The sequence below is a fragment of the Lathyrus oleraceus genome, chromosome 3 (genome assembly GCF_024323335.1).
Source record: "Lathyrus oleraceus cultivar Zhongwan6 chromosome 3, CAAS_Psat_ZW6_1.0, whole genome shotgun sequence".
Lineage (NCBI taxonomy): Eukaryota > Viridiplantae > Streptophyta > Magnoliopsida > Fabales > Fabaceae > Lathyrus > Lathyrus oleraceus.
This window is the reverse complement of record NC_066581.1, coordinates 286,991,264-287,014,524: the sequence shown is the minus strand read 5'-3', so window position 1 is coordinate 287,014,524 and position 23,261 is coordinate 286,991,264. Positions and strand designations below refer to the sequence as shown.

At 32.9% G+C, this 23,261-nt stretch overlaps 2 protein-coding genes and 2 pseudogenes across 2 annotated transcripts; all 4 read left to right on the top strand.

The window, feature by feature from the left end:
- The first annotated feature begins 457 nt into the window (after positions 1-457).
- LOC127133816 (uncharacterized) lies at positions 458-557 on the top strand (annotated as a pseudogene).
- A 2,406-nt stretch (positions 558-2,963) lies between these two features.
- LOC127127097 (zinc finger BED domain-containing protein RICESLEEPER 1) lies at positions 2,964-7,231 on the top strand. Its single transcript, XM_051056211.1, has 6 exons — positions 2,964-3,218; positions 3,327-3,376; positions 3,546-3,642; positions 3,732-5,737; positions 5,841-5,907; positions 5,977-7,231. The coding sequence occupies exons 3-4, from the start codon at positions 3,546-3,548 to the stop codon at positions 5,597-5,599; spliced, it is 1,965 nt and encodes a 654-aa protein (XP_050912168.1). The 5' UTR covers positions 2,964-3,218; positions 3,327-3,376; the 3' UTR covers positions 5,600-5,737; positions 5,841-5,907; positions 5,977-7,231.
- Positions 5,629-8,475, top strand: LOC127130895 (transmembrane 9 superfamily member 8-like; annotated as a pseudogene).
- Positions 8,476-10,217: 1,742 nt separating this feature from the next.
- LOC127130894 (DEAD-box ATP-dependent RNA helicase 25) lies at positions 10,218-22,645 on the top strand. The gene is made up of 7 exons (XM_051059852.1): positions 10,218-10,297; positions 11,898-12,026; positions 12,463-12,499; positions 16,021-16,308; positions 21,550-21,648; positions 21,864-22,046; positions 22,287-22,645. Exons 1-7 carry the CDS (start codon positions 10,218-10,220, stop codon positions 22,512-22,514), a joined length of 1,044 nt encoding a protein of 347 aa, XP_050915809.1. The 3' UTR covers positions 22,515-22,645.
- The last annotated feature ends 616 nt before the right edge of the window (positions 22,646-23,261 follow it).

The window sequence follows — 23,261 nt, the reverse complement described above, 5'->3', positions numbered from 1 at the left end:
TGAAAAGTTTGGATGGTTCTTCCAATTTGGGTTATAGGTATTCGAATAGGGGCTTCCTTGAGCATAGTTTACTTGCTCTGCTTGGATTCCAGTCAAGAGTTGACATTCCGCAGGAGTGTGGCCTTGGATTCCACAGATCTCGCAATTCTGAGTTATAGCAACCACGGCGGCTGGAGGTGATACATTTAAACTTTCAATTTTTTGGACCAAAGCATCCACTTTTGCATTGACGTGATCAAGGTTACTTATCTCGTACATGCCAGTTTTCGGTTGAGGTTTTTCCACCGTTGTTCGTTCGGTTCCCCACTGATAGTGGTTTTGGGCCATGCTCTCGATAAGCTGGTAAGCATCAGCATAGGGTTTGTTCATTAGTGCACCACCTGCAGCGGCGTCTATTGTTAACCTTGTATTGTATAAGAGACCATTATAAAATGTGTGAATGACTAACCAGTCTTCCAAACCATGGTGTGGGCAAAGTCTCATCATGTCTTTGTATCTTTCCCATGCTTCGAAAAGAGACTCGTTGTCTTTCTGTTTAAATCCGTTTATCTGGGCTCTTAACATAGCTGTTTTGCTTGGCGGAAAATATCGGGCAAGAAAAACTTTCTTCAACTCGTTCCATGTGGTGACTGAGTTGGAAGGAAGTGATTGAAGCCATCTCCTAGCGCTATCTCTTAATGAGAAAGGAAAAAGACGAAGTCGAATTGCCTCTGAAGTGACACCATTAGCTTTAACAGTATCAGCGTATTGGACAAATACGGATAAATGAAGGTTTGGATCTTCGGTAAGATTTCCAGAGAATTGGTTCTGTTGCACAGCCTGCAACAGCGAAGGTTTAAGTTCAAAGTTGTTTGCTTCGATCGCGGGCGGAGCAATACTTGAATGCGGTTCATCTTGCGATGGAGCGGCGTAATCTCTAAGAGCACGAGCTGGTTCTGCCATCTCGGGTATCGAAGGAAAAATGTTTTTGAAATCAGGGAGGTCTACAGGAGGGAGATTGTTCGCAGCACGATATTCCCGAATTCGTCGTAAGACTCGGAGATATAGTTCGATATCGTTGATTCGTAAATAGAGCGGTTCGCCTTGTGAGCGAGTGCGTGGCATACAAATCAACGAAAGAAAGAAAATAGAAGAAAAAGAAACCTTAGTCTCTACAGCGTAACGGAAGAGTTACGATATCGATTGAATAAAAGTCCCCGGCAACGGCGCCAAAAACTTGATCGCTCGACTGGGTGAGTCGAGAATGGGATACAAACTGCAAGTGCACAGTTCTATCGCGTAGTTTTAAAAGATATCGATCCCACAGGGACTTATGAATCGATATACCGTTATCTAAGGTTACTACGTAAATCTAAGGTGAAAATGTTTGATTGTTTGGGGAAAAACTAAGAGCTAAACTAATATCTAGATTAAATATAAATGAAACGGATATCGGTATGTAGTTCGTCAAAACTAGGGAATCAAGTCTTTGTCGGTTTCTTGGTTTTAAAATGAATCGTTTCGGTTAACTTTATTGGTTAAAGGTTTTATCTCAAACTCTCGCTCTGTTGAATAAACCATGATTTTATATTAATGTAGCTGTCACTTATAATTAAGTCAAAAACCATATTTTGAAAACAATAAAGTTGCAGAAACTCCTTTTAAGAAAATACTGACCGTTTTAAACACCCTTATCTCAAACTCTCGCTCTGTTGACTTAGGTTATATAATCAAATCCAAATGCTTAACTCTCGTCCTCACATTCAATCTTTAAAAATACTTTTTGGAAAAGGTCAGAATTTAATTAACTCTAAAACTTGCTCTCGCCCTGATCTAGAATTAATGCCTAACTTACACTGTCCAGTTAAAATCTCAAACTCTCGCTCTATTGATCTTAACTTCTTTATGTCTTTTACTTTTGTAAAAAATCCTGTTATTAAACCTGTAAGTTGAGACCGTAAAAAGATTGATTTTGATTTTAAGTTTAGATAGACCGACTCAGTCTTGATCCCTTATTCTGCTTACTTTACATACCGATACCTAGGCAAATTAGCCAGACATGCTAAATAAATAAGAATTTATATCATGCATAAACAGACTCATTCCAGGCAGATAATATAGATAAATAATAAAACAAAATATTAAATAATGATTAAAGAACCTGAATGCGTAATACAATAGTCTTGAACACTCCACCACAAGCCGGTAGGATTTGTTCTTGGATTCTTCAATTAAACAGTAAATTAAATCAAGGAAATAAAACTAGAATATAACGTAAGGTTAAATCCAGTATAAAGTTGCACAATAGTTTCCGGTGTAGAAACTATTATGCGAAAAATATCTAAAAGCTAAAACGGGAAAGGTAAATTTGCAAGGGAAAAAGAATGTAAAGCTTGCAAAAGAAATAAATAAAATAAACAATGCTGGAAAAGAAAAGTAAGCAAAAGCTAAAACAGAAGGTTTGAACAGCTTCGGTAGAGTAGACGGCAAAAGAGGGGAGAGGAAGCGGAACCCTTTTAGGTTTCTAATGTAGCTATTTATAGTAGTGCTTCTAACTGCTTTTTTTGTTTCCCACGAGTCTTCAGCATGGCTAAATACACGGCGCGGGCATAGGACACGAACTCTCTCAACGTCTCTTCAATTCTTCTGAGGGCGTGACTTGCGCCAAAAAGCTAGTGGAATGGTGTGACGCTCGTCACACCATGTGTGACGCTCGTCACAGGGGTGCTTTTAGTGTGACGCTCGTCACAACCCTTGTGACGCCCGTCACAGGCACAACGTGCGCTTTCTTTGGGCTGGGCTTGGTCTTTGATATTTGTTTCCTTTTTACTCCTTTCTACACCTCCTTTTCTTTCCTTTTTCACTCTTGCTTCAAAATGGATACCTGACATAAATAGCAAGGAAATACTGCATAATATCTGATAAAATGAGATAAACTAAAGTAAATGATAATCTAATCTAATTGAATTAAGTCTTAAAATGTGATATAATTTCGTGTTATCATCTTTATGCAAAGTTTAACAGGGGAATTTTCACAAACATGTAGAGCACAGGTTGGTAGGCGAAACAAATTATGGCACGATAATGCTCGTCTGATAAATTCCTAAATCAACCGGCCGGCCCAACCAAAACCAAGACTCTCTCTCAGTCTCAAATCTCAATTCATTAGTTCCACTTCTTCGTGAGATTCATACGCACAAACAGCAACGTTACTCCGCTAGGGTTCATCATTCTCTCAGGTAATCGGTTGATTCTAGGGTTCATCCTTTCAATTTCCAGTTCGTGGTTTCATCGTTTAAGAACTAACTCTTTCTACCTTCCAATTTTTCGGTTGATCTTTGAGACAGTAACCTTGAGGTGGAAGTTGAATCATTCTCTTTCGGAGTAACAGCTTCAGGTTGGTTTCTAACTGAGTTTTGATATTTATGCCTATAAATGAATTTCATTTACTGAGAAAGCTTGTTGGTTAAATATTCCATGTGTATTTCTCATCTCATCTTTTTCCTTCTGTTTTATGTTTCTAATTGACAATTCTTGTTTTGTTGGTTGTGTTTTGGTACTGGAAGATGGAGCGCGGCAAAAGTAGCTTGCAAGGAGTTGGAGTTCCTAGCTTGCAAGGAGTTGGAGTTCCTAGCGGAGTTGTAGATCAAGGAGTGAGTCAAGGTAATGCCATCACCTGTCATTTTTATACTGAGTGTTTGTTTAATAAGTGATACATGTTATGCTGTCATTTTTAAATGTATGAATTATAGGAGCAGCTGCTGGTACTGCACTCCCTCCACTTCGAAAAAGGAAACTTAATGCTAGTGGTAGTAGAAAAACTTCTACGGTTTGGGAAGAGTTTAACATTTTACCGGATGAGCCTGAACCTATAGCCGCGTGTAAACACTGTCATAAAAGGTACCGATGTGACCCTAAAACACATGGTACTTCTAACATGCTAGCTCACTCGAAAGTGTGTTACAAAAACCCTGCCCTTTTGTTGAAAGACCCCAATCAGACAAACCTTGTAAGCGGCGAGGGTGGGTTTTTAGTTCCAACTAGTCAAAGGTTTAATGTTGCAGCCTGTAGGAAGGCCATTAATACCTTTGTTATCCTTGATGAACATTCCTTTAGAGTGGTTGAGGGTGTTGGTTTTAAGCAAATGTGTAAACAATTGCAACCCCAAATGGCTATCCCTACTAGGAGGACCGTTGCTAGGGATTGTTTTCAGCTTTACCTAGCTGAAAAGTCACGTCTTAAAGCCTTTTTTAAATCTGATTGTACTAGGGTTGCACTAACCACAGACTGTTGGACTTCGATACAAAACCTTAGTTATATGGCCACCACTGCACACTTCATTGACACTGCTTGGAAGTACCAAAAAAAAATTATTAGTTTCTCTTTAGTTCCAAATCACAAAGGTGATACCATTGGCATGAAAGTCGAGGACGTTTTGAGGGAATGGGGGCTTAGGAAAGTGTCTACAATTACCCTGGATAACGCAACAGCAAATGATGTGGCTGTGAGTTATTTGGATAGAAGACTTAAGAGCAAGAATGCTTTACTGGGTGTAGGTGATTATTTGCATATGAGGTGTGCTGCCCATGTCTTGAACTTGGTAGTGAGAGATGGTGAAAAAGAACATGAAGGGTCTATTGAATCAGTTCGCACTGCTGTTAGGTTTGTAAGGTCTTCTCCACAAAGAGCTATGAAGTTTAAGGAGTGTGTTGAACTTGCGGGCATAACTTGTAAAAAAAAACTTTGTCTTGATGTTTCTACAAGGTGGAATTCCACTTACCTAATGTTGGATGCTGCTGAAAAGTTTGAAGCTGCATTTGACAATATGATTGATGAGGATCCTGGATACATCGAATATTTTGACCTCCTTACCGGTCCACCCGGTTCTCAGGATTGGAAAAAAGTTAGGGCTTTTGTGGTTTTCTTACAAACCTTCTATGAGGCAACCAAAGTGTTTTCAACTTCGCAAGAAGTGTCCTTGCATTTAGCTTTTCATAACTTGTCTTCAATTTTGTGTGAGCTTCAAGAAGCTTCATTTAACTTGAATTCTTATGTGGCTCCAATGATTTCACATATGAAGGTTAAATATGATAAGTATTGGGGGGATGTGGGAAAAGTGAATCATTTTCTTTACTATGGAGTGATCTTTGATCCTAGGTTTAAGTTTAACTATATTGAGTGGTCTTTTAATGATATGTATGGGCATTCTAGTGACCTTGCCAAGAAAAATATTGAATGTGTCAAAACTAGTTTGTTTAAACTATATAATTGGCATAAATCTGATCATGATAAGAATGTTGGGGCTAGTCCTTTAAGTGCACCAGGGAGCACTTCCCTTGGAGAAGCATCTTCCCAACCAAAAGAACCATCACCTTTTACAAGGGCTAATGCTTTTAAGAAACATCTGAAGGAAAAAGACACAATTGAAAATGAAAATGAACTAGAGAAGTACTTAGGTGACCCTTGTTGCGGGGAGGGGGAAAATTTTAGTATTCTTAATTGGTGGAAGGAAAATTGCACCCGTTATCCTATATTAGCAACCTTGGTTCGGGATGTGTTGGCAACACCTGTTTCTAGTGTAGCCTCAGAAAGTGCTTTTAGCATGGGGGGAGGATTTTAGATATCTATAGGAGCTCTTTGAGTCCAGATATGGTCGAAGCGCTTATATGTACTCAAAACTGGTTGAAGCCTTCTGACAATGATCTAAATGTCCTTAATATGACTGAAGAATATGAGATTAGTGAATCAATTGTTTCAGGTACGTTATTAATGAAAACTTTGTCTCTTTTAACATTATTTTAAATATTTGTTAAAATTAAGCCTCTTGCTATATGTTTAACGTATGTTTAAACAACTTGTAGAGTTTCAAGTAGCTACTGGTGGAGCAGCTGCTCCTACACAGGCTGGGCCTGTTTAATTCTCGCCTAGGTATGAAAAATATAGTTTTGTTTTATGTCTTACATTGGTTTAACTATACTGATTTGATTTGATTTGCAGCTGTGAATTTTTGAATATTTTGGAGTCACTTTGTGATTCAATAAGACAAGCCTTTCTTTTTTGGAGTCATTTTTTGAAACTAAGGATGGAACCGTTTCAGTAGCTACTGCGTTTGCTGGTCATCAGGCACGTTGTCTTGGGCTTATGCAATTGTTCTTACCGAAGTACACAAACATAATGTCACTTGTATTTCTTTTGCATTTGTGCTCAAGCTTACAAACTGAGTTTGAATACTGCATGTTATGCTAATCTGTTTTTGGTGGTGCAGTATACTGGGATGATGTTACTTGAGGAGATGGCCTGTGTAATGTTCTCTTGCCTGTGTAATACCACTAACCAAGGCTTCAAACTTTATATCATTTATCCCTGTGCTAATTGTTCCATTTGTCTATGCATGCTGCTATCTAGTGTAATATCTGCTAACTGCTAACTGTACTTTAAACATATAGCACAGGTAAGAAGAAACTATTAATACATATACAGTTGCTGCTGTGATGCGTGAAGTTTTTGCTATTTTGCATTTTCAATGCATATTACAATTAGAATGTGTTGCTTATTATTCTATCTAGCCCCAAAGTTCATACTGTCTTATTTGTTCTCTTGAGCATGATATTGGATTCGACTTTGGTAATGACTAACAAGTGTCTTTGTTCATAAAAATCTTTCAGACCATTATTGATCTTCATTGCATGTGAGACCTATTTTGTTTCCTAAATATTAGTTGCCTCTGACAACAGGGTGAGGCTAAAAGTGCCGAACTGATCGGACAAGCCATTGCCAACAATCCAGCTTTCATCGCACTGAGGAAGATTGAAGCTGCAAGAGAGATTGGACACATCATAGCAAATGCAGCAAACAAGGTTTACCTGAATTCAGATGATCTTTTGCTGAATCTTCAGGAGATGAATTTGGAGCCTGGCACAAACTGAGCTGGTTAATTGGCATTCTGATTTAATATTGCTTCGTGAAATAATCTAGATTGTTGAATTTTATATTTTGCAAAGTTAATTCAACTACCAAGAGTGTGTAGCTTATCTGTATCATCGTTACATCTTTCATTAGGACATGTATTGTCTGCATTATGTGGCTTATTCTTGGTTGGGCTCTTACCCTATGAGTTTGAAATAGCATGATTATAATGTGCAAGCAAACTGCAAAGGGTATGTCATGTCCCGACATCTATGAAGTTGTACTTAGCGTGTGTTTGGCTGTTTCTAGAATTCAATTGGAAATAAAGAAAAACTAGCTTCTACGAGCTTTACTTTCAAACTTTATTATGTTTCTTTTCATTTTGCAGCGTGTTGATGATATCTTGCAGTTCATTGCAGATTTTACCGTACATGTTGAAGGTGTTGGCCATGTATGCAGGTTAGTATGACATGCCAGTATTGTCTTATATTTTTGTGCCTGTTTTTTGCTACAATATCAATATAGGGTATCTTACAGTGGCTCTACCTTTACATGCAGGATTCTAGATAACCTTCCTCTGGTTGTTCCCATAAAACGTGTGGATCAAGACTCTACTGTTTATCAGCTTGGTTTCCATGTTGGACTCAAAGGGCAATATAGTGGGGTATGCTCATTATTCTATGAATCAATGTCTGTTGTTGTGAATGCCAACTATTGTTTTGTGCTTACTATGTTCAAATACACAGAGCAAGGAAGAGAAGTTTTTTATACCCAAGAAGAAGCACAAGAAGAAACTGGTTGGAAGCTTGTCCATGGTGATGTTTTCAGGCCACCAAACAACTCAGATCTGCTGTGTGTTTATGTTGGTACTGGTGTTCAGTTTTTTGGGATGATACTAGTAACAATGCTCTTTGCTGTCCTTGGATTCCTTTCTCCTTCAAACAGAGGTGGGCTAATGACAGTCATGCTCTTGCTATGGGTTTTCATGGGGCTTTTGGCTGGTTATGCATCAGCCCGCTTATACAAAATGTTCAAAGGATCAGAGTGGAAGAAAATTTCCCTAAGGACTGCAGTCATGTTCCCTGCTTCTGTCTCTGCTATTTTCTTTGTATTGAACGGTCTTATATGGGGGCAAAAATCATCTGGAGCTGTGCCGTTTGGAACAATGTTTGCTTTGATCTTTTTATGGTTTGGAATCTCAGTTCCACTTGTTTTTGTTGGTGGCTATGTTGGGTTCAGGAAACCTGCAATTGAGAATCCTGTGAAGACAAACAAAATCCCAAGGCAGATCCCTGAACAGGCGTGGTACATGAACCCGGCCTTCTCAGTTTTGATAGGGGGATATTTGGAGCTGTTTTCATTGAGCTTTTCTTCATCCTCACATCAATCTGGTTGAATCAGTTTTACTATATCTTCGGCTTCCTCTTTTTGGTCTTCGTCATCCTTGTTATCACTTGCGCTGAAATAACAGTTGTGCTTTGCTACTTCCAGTTGTGCAGTGAGGATTACTTGTGGTGGTTACTTATTAAAAGTCTTTCAAGATTAAAGATTTACTTTCTATGTTTTATGGTGTAAACTTTCCTTATAAAAAAAATTGGGCGTATACTTTCCTTATATTTACAAATGCTGAAGTTCTATCTAATTACACAGAAATCTGTTGATAATATAAAATTGTGCTATTTAAATCCTAGATAAAATCCACTTGTGTTGGGATTATTTTGGAATGAGCTCAATTATTTTTAAAACCGAATAAACCGCATTATGAAACCGAACCGAACAAAACCGAAACCGAAAATAACCGAATTGCAAACCGGTCGGTTTTGGTTATGTTTTTTCCAACCGATGGTTAGGTCGGATTGGGAATTTGGGCCCGAAAACCGATCCAACCCAACCGATGTCCACCCCTACTTGACCCTATAGTTTGGCTAAAACCAAACTACATATATCGGCAAGTAGTCATTTTTATTTCATTAATATTTTCCATATACATTATTAAAAACAGAATCCATTTGTTTCATCACATGCATGGTATATTTATATAGTTATAATAAATAATCCAATTGACTATTTCACGTTGATTAAGAAAAATTGAAAATTAAAATGGTTCATTTATTTGAAACACTCTTTTATTTCAAATAAATGATTCATTATTCGAATTCGGGGGACATTCTTCGTAGCAGAAATCAGTGATAGTACCTTCTTGGAAAATACCTGTGCAAAGGCAAGTTGTGCAAGCTGAGTGACATTTTTTTTTCATATCATTACAACGACACTGAAGAGGGATTGTGCTTCTGCAAGGGCAGTTATCACAGCATGCTGTAGTTGTTGATTTGATACTGTAACCTGCATCACCATTGGAGAGCAGTTGAGTGATGAAGGAAGTTGAATCGAAACGAGCATCAACAACAGTTGCGGTGAAGCCCAAGAGAAAAACCATCAAAGCTAACTTCATCATTGCCTTCTTGTTCATCAACACCATTGTTACTCTTTTTCTATTATGATTTGTGCATGTTTCTTTCCAGCTACGTAGGTCTATTTATAAAGAGCTGTTTTTCTTTTTCAGTTTTATAATATTTAATCTATTTTTAGTTTTAAGAAATGAACTCATCGCCCCGTGTTCTATATAGGGCCACTTTATGTTTTGTTAGTTTCCATTTCCTTTCTTTTTCAATTTGAATATGAAATTATTATGATTTTACGTAAAGTCACGAGGGTGTGGGTGTTTTTGTTTTTAATCTTAAAAACTGATATATCTTGTCTTGTAATGGTCCCTATGGTGTGTTGTCTCTGACTCTGTATACATTGGTGTACAAATTCAAAAATAATTATTGCCTCTCTGTCATTATAAATATGTAGAAAGGCAAATAAAGTTTAAAAATAAATTTGTCAAACTCCTTTATAAATATATAGAAAGGCAAATAAAGTTTAAAAATAAATTTGTTCTATAAGATACCCCGTACGCATTACAAGAAAATAAACAATTAGCTACCAAAATTTACTACAAATTATTTTTATAGTTAATCTCAATTTAGAAGACAATTATTTAGCTCTAATTACATAAATAAAAATAAAAAAGATTAAATATTATATACCCTTGCAAAATTATTATTTTTAACGTAAAATCCCTTTTTTTTTCTAAATCACTTTTTCTCCATCTAAATTCACTTTTCATTCATATATCATAAATCACTTTTTTCTTCGTTGATCGAAATCAATTTTCTTCCACCAAAATCGTTGTTTCTAAGATCAAAATCGCTACTTCTCCATCATCGAAACCATAGTTTCTCCCTAATCTATCGAAATCATTGTTTCTATGTCATCGATCGAAAACCATGCCGATCGAAATCGCTGCTTCTTCTTCATCGATCGAAATTTCTACTTCTCCTTCTTCGTTAGAAATCATTGTTGAATTGTAATTCTTTGCGTCAAAGCAGGTTGCTCGACAGAAGTAAAGAAGTGTTGAATCACCTAATGTGTTGAGTTGTATTAGTGTGTCGAAGCATGTTGTTTCACACAAGATTTCGACTTAGGTCTATTTTTAGTAGTGTTAACTATTTTGGACTTTTATGTTTTTGGACTTTGGCTTAAGGTGCAAGTTAACCTAAATCTATTAATATAGGGAGTAACACTTATTCTTGTAATGTTGCATGCATAACATTGTATTCACAGTATTTTTCAGTTACAAAGTGAGTAAGAAGTTTTCCACAGTTTGTGGGCAGAGAGAAACTCTGCAGAATTTTATTACTCTTCTTCTTCATTCTTTATTTCTTTCTTTCTCCTTTGTTCTTCTCTTTTCATTATTATTGTGTGGGTGATAACAATCTTTTTCATCAAAATTGATTGAAAATCTCCATAGGTTGTGGTGGATTTCAAATATTTGGTATCAAGAGTTCTGTTTTAAACGATTTGTGGGAAGAAAATTACGATGGCAATGAATCATTCAAACAGGTATTTTCCAGCAAATCTTCTGATTCTCAAGAACAACAATTATGAGAATTGGTGCATACAGATAAATGTTGTGTTCTGTTATCAAGATCTTTGGGATCTTGTGAAGGAATGAGTAACAACGCTTGTAGAAATGCGACTGTTATTTCTCCTTCATTTATCGAAATCATTATTTCTATGTCATCGATCGAAATCCATGCCGGTCAAAATCGCTGCTTCTTCTTCATCGATCGAAATTTCTACTTCTCCTTCTTCGTTGGAAATCACTACTTCAATTTTCTCTTGGTTCGAAATCGCTCACGCTTTTCTCAAAACCTAACACTTGAGGTAATTATTTTTCCTTGAACCAAATCTCACAGAATCACGCATTCACTCTAGTAAAACTTATCTGAAGAATCTCTTTATCTGATTCACACGGTTTTTTATTATAATAATTCGTTGTTGTGACATCTATTTTTCGATCTTCGCTACAACGTTGCATTTTGTCCAATGGATACAATCGATATTTTGTTTTACTAATTTTAAAGTATAGATGATGTTGATTTTAAATTTTTTAGATATAATTATTTTGAATTTATGATTTGTTTCTAATTTACATGATATTGTTTAGAATGTTGTTAGAAGAAACTGATTCCAAAGTTAGTAGACAAAGTTTGGATGGATATTTTAGTTATACACTTGTATAATGCAAGTATTTAGTGTTTTCATGTTATTTTAGAAGTTTTTTTATTAGGCTATCATGGGTGAAAATAAGTTGCAGGTGAAAACAACTTAAGAAATAAGTTGTTTCACTAGTCTCAATATTGCTTATGATAGTAGATAAACTCCAATAAGTCAATTCAAATGACAAACCGACCCTAAATTAGTAAGTTTAAATACACAAATTTCCTTAATTTTTGTAAGAAGAAATTAAGCTTGATTTACTATTGCACTATTAGTTATGCCTATGACATGAATTGAGCTTGATTTCATAGTTGAACATGCTTGTTTGGCTTTGTATGTGTCTTCAAACTTCTAAAAAATTTGTTAATATGTTGGCTAAATAAATTTGGTGTTTGTACTTTCAGCAGCAAAAAGGATGATGTTCTGTGTTCTTTGTTATTGTCTAGAATATTCAAGGTTGAAGTTGTAATTCCTTTGATTGCTACAAAGAATATAAAGAATGCCATTGACTCTCATTTAAGATCTCCAACAAGGTATGATTGAGATTTGATGTTTGAAGTTTTTTTTTCTAGTGTTGGCCTTAAGCTTGATGAATTTTTGAATCCGGGACGTATTTCTTGTATCACGCAATAAAATATGTAGCTCTCATGTCAATAACAAGGTCAGCAACTCCCCAACTACATTTATCTTCATCACTAGGTCATATTTTGTACACCGGCTTTACTCCTTCTTCACATGTATTGTAATTATTTCGTCATCTATGCTTGTTAGACTTGAAAATAGATAGAAAATATGAAGATAACAAATAAGCATTCATTATTGTTAGTAATAAGACACACGTCTTCTTGTTTTACAATGTCTTTTTTACTAGATCCATTTCTGCATCTTTAGACTGATTTGTGGTTCTGAGTTGAGTCAAGTATAATGAATATTATACGAAATATGACTATTGTTTAATTATATTTTTAGGAAGTTTGAGTTTCTTTTACTATTGGAGAATTTGTGTGTAGTGTAGTTCACAATCTACACATATTTACACAGTCTAATATTAAAGTGTATCATATGATTGGTAGATAGTTCATAATTTAATTGTAGGTTGATAATGATTTTCTCCATACTTTAAGTTACTATAGATTCTACCATATATATATATATATATATATATATATATATATATATATATATATATATATATATATATATATATATATATATATACCAAAACTTACCAAGATTTTCTACAAAATCATTAATAATATTTTTTATATGCATTACTAGTTTTGTTTGCATGAAACTTTCATAATAATTAGGTTCTATCGCAGTTGCTCTTGCAAGTATAGATTTTCTCACAATCTATGTAAAAATATTTTGGAATTCATCAAATCTTAATCAAGATAATCCAAAGTTAAACTTGGAGTATTTAATTAGTGGCCTCCTTATCACTATTTGTTAGACTATCATTGTTTATTGGTTGCTCAAAATTGTCCTTATGAATATTTTAGCTTTTGCCATACATAAATCCACATCATACCATGTCTATAGCTTGGTTCAATTTAGATCTCATGATTTACATCGGAGATAAGACCATGCTCTACACATATGAATTTTTTTGTTAATATTCCTATATCAATATAGAAAGATTCCAGTTTCATTTAAGTTGTGCTTCCTTGTTAACCTTACAATCAATCGGTCATTCAACATTTTTACTTATTTTCTATAAGTTGTGCTTCCTTGTTAACCTTACAATCAATCGGTCATTCAACATTTTTACTTATTTTCTATCATATTTTTAACTGTTGGTGAATTTTCTACATATCTTAATATGACAATCCGAGGTAGAGGAACTAGACGAAATCATGGGAGTAGTCGTAATCAACTTCATCCTTCACCTTTGCGAGGTATATTAGTGAGACCAGATTCAGTTCTTTAATACAATTCATGTGTTTTGTTGCAAATTGATTTGCTTCACCTAGCAAGGCTATTGAGGTAATATTAATGTTTATGTTGATTTTCATATTTTTGTTTTAAATTGTGGACCTCATAACCTAGTGAGGCAGCAAGGTTGTGGTCAATAACCTTATTGCATTTTATTTTTATATATATATATATATATATATATATATATATATATATATATATATATATATATATATATATATATATATATATATATATATATATATTGTGTGTGTGTATGCATATTGACTAGAACAAAAAGTCAAGGTTAGGGATAGTTGATGCATTAAAGCATAAGCAAAAATTCACTTATCATTTTGAAGATCTCTATGATGATATTGAAAATAAAGAGATGCAACTCGTAAAGGAAAAAAATTATCAACAAAAATTACTCAAATATCAAATAATTGATGCATATAATGTAAAAAAAAAAGTAAAGAAGTGAGATTTGGATTTTCCAACAATATAGGATAATCAAGTAGAAGAATTATACACAATCAAGGGAGAAGTCATAATGATCAACCAGAACATTCTCAATCTTGCACTAGTCCAGCACCATCACCCCCACGCGCACCATTCTGCAGAGGTATTTCCTTTATACTACGAATCATTTCATGTCGCATATGTCATACAATGTGTGTTTAGTAAAAGGGCTGAAAGTTTAGATGCTTTATGGTTTTGTTAAAGTGAATGATAGGTTTGCATGTGATAGACTAGAATTGCTAAAAAAAATATATATAAACAATGTGATCTTTGTGATCTGAAGTATGATCTTTTATATCAAACCATGGAAACTTTGTAGTTATCTTTTAGGGTTTGATTAGTCTTGTGTGTCTCTTGTTTCTTAGAGTTAGAGTACTTTATAGTACTACTACATATATGTTTTTTTAGAGTTGGAGTACTTTATAGTACTACTGCTTATATCATTACAAATTTTTGAAGCCAAAATATAAATATTTTTAAGGCCTCTACAATAATATCATAATCGTAAATTTTGCAATTATAGCTGCATTAGTCGCATTCATCATCACTTTACCGCAATAGTAAGATTCATAGAGTAGAAATTGTGCTTTTTACCTTTGCATTGCAAACAATGAATTCTAATGAATAGAAAATTGAAAATAAAATTGTGCTTTAATTTCCCTTATTTACATTTACGACATTAGATTTACACGTTCATGATTGGTGAATTTTCCTTATTTTCAAGGTCTGCCTAGGACTAAATATTATGCCTATAATTTTGGTGAAGAAAATGATGGTGACGAAGAAGAGAGACAGCTCATTTAGAAGAAAAAAAAATCAACAACAATCACTAAAACAAGGAACTGATGCAAATAATGCTAGAAAATTTACTGAGGGAACTTATGGAGTTTCAAACAGAGATAAGCTATGTGGCTCTATTTTTTATTCTTTCTGACATTCTTCTAATCCACCTGCCAACAACTAAACTTCAGTACCTTCAAGTGAAGGATCTCATGATAGAAGAAACATTATATTTATTGGGGCAGTCTCTAACTCGTAAGACTCTCATGAGGTATAAATATTTTGTTACTGCATTCTTAGAGATTGTTTCTATCACCAAATTCTTATAATTGGAATTTAATATGGTGTCAACCATGCTTAAATGAGAGTAGTTGCAAGTGTAGGGTGAGTTAGTCAACTAGAGTTACAATGATTATTTAATTCTAATACATTATTTTAGTTTAGTCAAATGAGTTTATATCCCATTTGTATGAGGAGGTTTGTACCTCAAAACGTGACTCGTGATATTATATCTAGGGTGATCATTGTTGATAATATAAGTGTGAGTAGTATGGATAATAGTCTCATATTGGTTGATTGGAAATATGGAGACTTGAGTATTTATAAGTGAGAGAATCCACCCACTTATCACCTTAAGATTTTGGATGAATATGTAGTGTATCTCTCACGAAGGTGTTGTTCTAAAAAGAAGAAGTCTCACAATGTTCAATGCTCCCTAGTGAAAAACTACCCCAACAAATGATATCATGAGTCTTTGGTTTGAGAAAGGGACCGACTTACTTGTATCGAAAGTCAACGACACCAGTATGGTGAATAAGAAATGTTCCGCTAAAGAGTGTCAACGGTGCCAGTGTGGTGAATAAGAAACGTTTCGTGCGGTATAAGAGTTTGTGGAAGTAAGAAGAGTCTTCACTTGAGGGGGAGAATTGTTGAATCACACTTGAGGGGGAATGTTGAGAATGTATCATGTGTGAGTAGTGTGAATAATAGTCTCACATTGCTTAGAAATATGGAGACTTGAGTATTTATAAGTGAGAGAACTCACTCACTTATCACCTTAAGATTTTGGGTGAATATGTGGTGTACCTATCACAAAGGTGTTACTCTAAAAAGAAGAAGTCTCATAATGTTCAATGCTCCCTAGTGAAAAATTCCCCCAACAATCACGAGGATGCTTATTCTAGCTGAAAAGTGAAAAAATTATCTGATTGAAGCAAAGGATTTTATGGTAAGTATTTATAATTTATAATATTGTACTTTCTAATTATATATAAGATTCTTTGTATTTATATTATAATAATGGTGTAGGATAAGTATAAGTCTTCACTAGATTATGATCGTAATATGGTAAGAAATGTGTGGGAGAGAACATGTTTGGATCGGTATCTTGATCATTTAAAAAATGCAATACAAATAGCTTTACCAGAAGTGAGCTCAACGAATTTGGTTGACACTAAGGGCTATGGTCCCCAAAGGAATTTGCAACCAGAGTGGAAGAAGAAATCTGATGCAAATCGTTTAAACAGGGCTGCCTTACCAGATGTTGTGTTGCATACAAGAGGTTCTATAAACTTAGGTGAACATAAGAAAAGGATGGTAAATTTTGTATCTCACACGTTTTATCTACTAGTAGAATTTCATATGCATTATGCTCTTTCAACATGTGCTAATGTCTGACGCTACATTGTAAGGTCTCAAATCAATTTCTATAATATTCCTAACTAATGTTTTTAATAAAGGTCCAATTAGTTTCCAAATCAATGATAGATATAGTCCTAAGTCTACGTGGCATTTTATTTCTCTATTATGAGGTGGATAGGTGACATTGTAGGAAGAAGTATTTACCAATATTTGTGCATAGCATGTGTCCATTCATGGTATCTATAGCCACAACGAAAAAGAACTAACAAAAGAAGAAGTGATAATTAATTAAAACACTTTAGAAATTTTAGTGATGTGTATGCATCCCTAAACATTTTAGTGTCAGGCATTAGCACATGTTGAAATGAGGCTAAAACATTTATGGGATTTGAAGAACTACATGAGAAATTATATAATTGTAGGGATGCTTATGTGGGGGTTAATAATGGGTTTAGAGTTAGCCACTTGACTGTTGCGTTGAAATCGGATAACTTTGGATTGTGATTAGAATTGTGTTTGTTCTATTTTGTATAGAAGGACTCTTTTTTGTTTGTTTGAGGTCAATATTGTGTAAAGTATTATAGGGTGCATCATTGGTTTCATGTCTTCACTTTTTTCTTTCACTCACTTTATAAACATGAATTGTAGGAGTAAGGGTTGAAACATGGAGTTTCATTCAGAGACGTGTGTATGCTTGTGTTCATAAAAAAAAGATGGAGAATATGTCTCTCAACGATCAAAGTTATTTGTTGTAAGTTATTAAAATTTAACAATTTAATATTTAATGTATAACATGAATGATATAAATATTCTAATTAGTTTTGATTTTAAATAATTATAAAAAATATGAATTAGTCTAATATAGATTTATTAAAACATCAAAATAAAAAATAGTTGTAGAATTGTTCCAAATATTTAGCTTGAGATTTATTATGATATTTTTCGGAGCTATATTTTAGCTGTATAGTTGGGAAATAAATGCAATATGGATATTTTGCTACTGTTTTGTTGTGGTTTATCTAGGAATGTTTTAATATTAGTTGGAATTTTGCTAGAAATATTTTCTCAAGATAATTAGCCACCAAATCATACTACGGTATATATTATAGTTAGTTCCTACAACTAATTCTGTTTAATAGAGATTAGCTACAAATTATATAGTGTATTTGTCATAGCTAATCATAGATTTTTGTTGTGACAGTACTAATATAGAAGGCGTATTTATTCCTAAAATATAATAAAAATAAAAGAAAAGAAAAATTAAATTATTCAATCATTTTTTTTTAAATAGATAATAAATCATGGTCTATAGTTCTTTGTATATCGAAAAATATTTGAATCAATAATATATATATATATATATATATATATTTTTTTTTTTGCATTTTTTCAAAAATATTATTATTCAATATTTTAATCAATAACTTAACGTTTTCTTTATAAATGTTTTAATTTTGTGTTTTAGAAAAATAATAAGTTATGATTTGATCAAAATTTGTTTTTTATAGTTGGTATGCACATTTGTTTCCAAGAATAAACAATAATATCAATACTAATATGATTAAAAATAATAATTATTAAAACTTTTATTAGATATATAAATCATTTTAGTTTTTTTTATTTACAAATAAGACAATTATTTAAAAAAATATTAGGATCAATAAAAAGAAAATTTTAAGAAAAATATTAAGATTCACTCATAAATTTAAGAATAATTTAAATTAATTTATAAAAAACATACATTTTGTCGTGTTTGGATCAGTAATATTTTTTTTCCGTATTTGAATCATTGAAAAATATTTATTCAACCATTATTTTAATTATGAAAAATATTTATTCAACCATTATTTTAATTATATACATAAATTTCAATAAGTAGCATTTTTTTTGTCGTAATTGAATCAATAATATATTTGTTTTTCGTAATTACACTAATGATTTATTCAATTATTATATTAATTACATAAATTTAATAAATGAGACGGATTTTAATTGTATGAATTTTAATAAATGACCCATATTTTTATTGTATAAGTTTCAATATTATTCCTAAGAATCTTTATTTTTGAAAATTTTGTTTTCCAATATTTTTAATAGGTTCGTCTCCCCTTTTAATGACTTTTTTCCTTTTAATATCGCAACTAATTATTTATATATAGTTACCAATTTTTAAAATTTAACTTGTTTATAGTTTTTGACTCGTTTTATTTAGTATTTGACTTGTTATAATAACAAAATTATTACTTTTAGTATTTTTTTACTAATAAAGAAAATATTTTAAAATAAAGATTACAATATTAAAATATGAACTCTTCTGTATTATAAGCATCACTTAATTTCTTTTTACATATTTTAAAAAAAGTATGTTTGGGAAATTTATTATATTTATTGAGATTCTAAAATATAGTTAGTTTAATAATATATATATATATATATATATATATATATATATATATATATATATATATTAAAAAATTTAGATTTTAAAATAAATTAATAAATAGTATTGATAAGAAATTTTATTGTTACACATCTCTTGAAAAGTAATGTTGGCATTGACAAAAAGTTAATAAAACCAATCACAACCGCATACAGGTATTTATAAGGCAAGCTTCCTAATGATATTGATAAGGCACACCTATAGCTATTTATTGCGCTTTATCCAAACTTCTCAATCATGTCATTAATTCAAATTTACACTGCACACTCATTATTTGGGATATATATGTTGGGAAAACCAATTATGGAAAAGATGGTAGTGAGTACTGAGTAGTCAATTTCATTTGTACAATGCAGATCTCTCACTCAAAAAATTAATATCAAATCAATTTAGATCTCTTTTTCATTCAATATAAAATAAAAGATAATATATAAATAATCATCATTTTGCATAAGTTATTGTATTGCCCAGACTATCTACAAATTCATCAAATATTGTATCACAACTCAAAAGATTACAAATTAAAAAAAATATTAAAAAAATCATATTATTGTCATGAAAACAATTACGCTTCATTCTCCTGGATTTTATAAAATATACACTTGTTGTACATGTGCAATGAAATTAAAAAGGAATACAAATAGTTTAGATATAAAACTATTTATCAAAACATATAGCAAGATACCAATTCATTATATAGTCTTTCTCAAAAGAAAACATAGTATAAATATATTGTAAAAAATAAACTTGTATTGTGCATTTATATGTTTTAATTGTTTTGTAAGACACAACTTTTTTTTATATTAATTCCTTTTTAAAGTGAGATTTTTGAAAACTGCATATTCGAAAATTATTAGTAATAAAAACATTGAATAGTGAAGAATAATTGAAAATTTTCAATTCAATTAATTATAATATTCAAAATTAACAATATAACATCAAATCATTAAATCAAAATATTTTGATTTTTATTAAGGGTCTTGCTAACTTGTGTCCTTGGGGCACAAGTTAAGGTTACTACTATTAAAAAGTTTGTGTGGAATAAAACAAAATTTTAAATTTTAAGAAATTAAATGCACGCGCTGCAAGAGAATATTTCTATAAGTGTATCATTAACTTGTGTCCTTAGAACACATGTTAACATTAGCCTTTTATTAATAATCCCTCTAACAAATATTGATGAATTGCATATATCAGCAATTGAATCCATGAAAAACAACATCACGTGAAGGTTCCTTGTGTATGAAAGATGAAAGAGACTTGAGATTATTTACTCCTTCTAAACAAATATACATCATAAAACTAAAATGACATGAAATTAAATATATTATGCAGAATATACTCTAATAATAAAGAAATTAATTCATTTAGCTATACACAAAAGAAAGAACTAAAACATCATAAAACAAAAACATTTTTAGCTATTCCATGTAATTAAAACTGGAAGAATACCGGTTCGATTGGTCATTAATTTGCTTGAGTCTTACTTCTTGATCCTTTGAAACTCTAAATGCAGTAGTGAAAAGTTTTATATAAGTCACTTTTGTTTCCATGCACGTGTAAGTAGCCACATCTCCTTTGATTATGAATTGGGAGTTACATGATTTGATATAACTTACTATAGAAAAAGTGTAAAGACAATATGAATTGGGAGTTAATGTGATTTGATTATGAAGTGATGTTATAACAATGGTGGTAATTAGAAAATGTTAGAACTTAAAAAAAAAGTTAAAAAAACAACCGATTATTTCATTATGGTAAAATCTTGAGTAAAATTTGAAGTTATTGCAGTAACAAAAGTTTGTCCTGCTTTCTTCTTCTTTCTTTATTATTATTATTTTTTGAATTCTTGCTGTTAAATTTCAAACTGATTTTGAGTGAACTTTATTTATGTCCAATGTTGTGTTGGCTATGTAATGGACTTGAGTTGATGCAAATCTTGATTATTCTTCATTGTGAATTTTCACTTTATTTAAAATTTTCAGTTTTGGTCCTTGAATTAAACTCTCTCTTAATGATGGTATGAATAGGTTTTTTAAGCAAATGACTTGTGCACCCAGGAAACATTTCAACATGTGCAAACACTACGCCAAAAACTGGAATAGACAGCGCATATTAGAGGGCGCTTTATTACAAAAGCGCACTCTAAAGTGAAGCGAAAAAATAAGGAGCGAACAATTGGAATAGACAGCGCACTTTAGATGGCGCTTTTGTAATAAAGCGCCCTCTAAGGTGAAGCGAAAAAATAAGGAGGAGATAGAGGGACAACAATACAGGGCGCTTTTTAGAAAGCGCCCTCTAAGGTTACCCTTAGAGGGCGCTTTTAAAAAAGCACTCTATAAGTCCATGTGCATTTTCAGTTTATAAAGCGCTTTTGGAAAGCCTTAGAGAGCGCTTTCATAAGCGCCCTCTTAGGCCCCCTTTAGAGGGCGCTTTTTTTCCACAAGCGCCCTCTAAGGTCCCCTTTAGTAAACATTAAAATTATAACATACTGCGCGTTTTTTTATTTCACTCTCTGTTATTTTCGTTCTTTTTCACGTTAGGGTTCTCACTGCTACGATTTTCGCTACTTCTAAGGCGTTCTCCTTCCACCTCTGTTAGATCTACGACGTTTCCTCCTTCTATTAATTCGTTGTTAGCTGTTCGATTTTGACACCATAGGTATTTTTCTAATCTTCATATTACTTGGTTTCTCTTCTGACGTTCGCTATTGTTCATTTTTGGTTTCATTTTTCTTGGTTCATACATTTATTGAGTATTCTGATGAATTCCGGAAGTCAAAGGGTTTCATCTTGGTTACTTCGGATGTATATGCACGTGGAGTTGATTATCCAGATGTTACTCTTGTTGTACAAGTATATTTGGATCTCCTTCCTTGTTTCACTTGTGACTATATTACCAGCATGCTCGTGTCCATATGAATTTCTGTCCTGTTTAACGCATACTCGTAAGGACACTCAATACATACATTTGCTAAAAGTGCAAGTCTTTTTTATTATGATTTGCCAAATTATTTAACGCTTTTATTGATTTCAAGTTGTCATGTTTCTTCCATTTCTACAATGAACAGGTTGGTCTACCGGCTGATAGAGAACAATATATACATCGACTAGGTAGAACGGGGCGAAGAGGAAAAGAAGGGCAGGGCATACTGCTACTAGCTCCTTGGGAAGAGTTCTTTTTAGCTACTGCAAAAGATTTACCTATTGGGAAAGCTCCGGTCCCTTCAGTTGATCCTGACACTAAGAAAAAGGTATACTTGGATATACAAGGGAGACAATTATTGATTTTCTTCTAATACTTTAGCTAGTTTTTAGACAAACAAACCAATATGTGGAGCAACGATTAGCTACGAGTTTGGCAGGATCGCGGTGTGTCACCATGATTTTGGCAAAAGCTAAATTTTAAAGCTTTAGCAAAATTACAATCCACCTCGAGTTCATTAAACTCACTGTGATTCCAACGATGCACTTACATTTTAAATTGTTAACAGGTGGAAAGGGCTCTATCCAATATGGAGATGAAAAATAAAGAAGCAGCATATCAGGCATGGCTTGGTTACTACAACTCTAACAAGAAAGCGGGGAAAGATAAGTATAGGTTAGTGGAGCTTGCAAATGAGTTCAGTCGATGCATGGGGCTTGATAGCCCTCCAGCTATTCCTAAGCTTGTCCTTGGCAAGATGGGTCTTAAAAATATCCCTGGTTTACGTTCCAAATAGGTTTCCATTCAATTTCTGATAACAGTCTTGTGAAAGAGAGAAATGTTCTTGAATTGAAATGCCCCCACTTATAGTTTGATTTTAAGACTTGAAACTTCTAAATTTCAACTATCATAGTAATTTTTTCTGTATATTTTATACTTCTAGATGAATTATCATTTAACAAGTACTGCAGAAACTTCAGTGCCAGATGAATTTGTATTGTAAATCACTGATGCAAACTGTCTAAAATAGATATTCAATCATTAGTTTATGATTTAAAACATATACCTCGAATTGTTTTATATTTTGTGTGTTTAAAAATGATAAGAATATATTTTGATGTTTTTGCTTTGGTCATTCCCATTGTTATTTTATAATATTTTGTGTGTTGAAAAATGATAAGAATATACAGTTTTAGGTGTACTGCTTCAATATACAGGTTGTCTAAAATAAATAAATAAATATAGCGCTTTTTAAAAAAAATAAATTAAATAACCACCCACTTTAGAGGGCACTTTCCAAAATAAGCGCCCTCTAAACCCTTTAAATTTCCACTTTAGAGGGCGCTTTCCAGTAAAAGCGTCCTCTAAACCCTTAAAAGTTTCCACTTTAGAGGGCGCTTTCCAGTAAAAGCGCCCTCTAAACCCTTAAAAGTTTCCACTTTAGAGGGCGCTTTCTTTAAAAAGCGCCCTCTAAAGTGGCCCTTAAAGGGCTTAAAGAGCCACTTTAGAGAGCGTTTTCATCAGGAAAAAAAGCGCTGTCTTT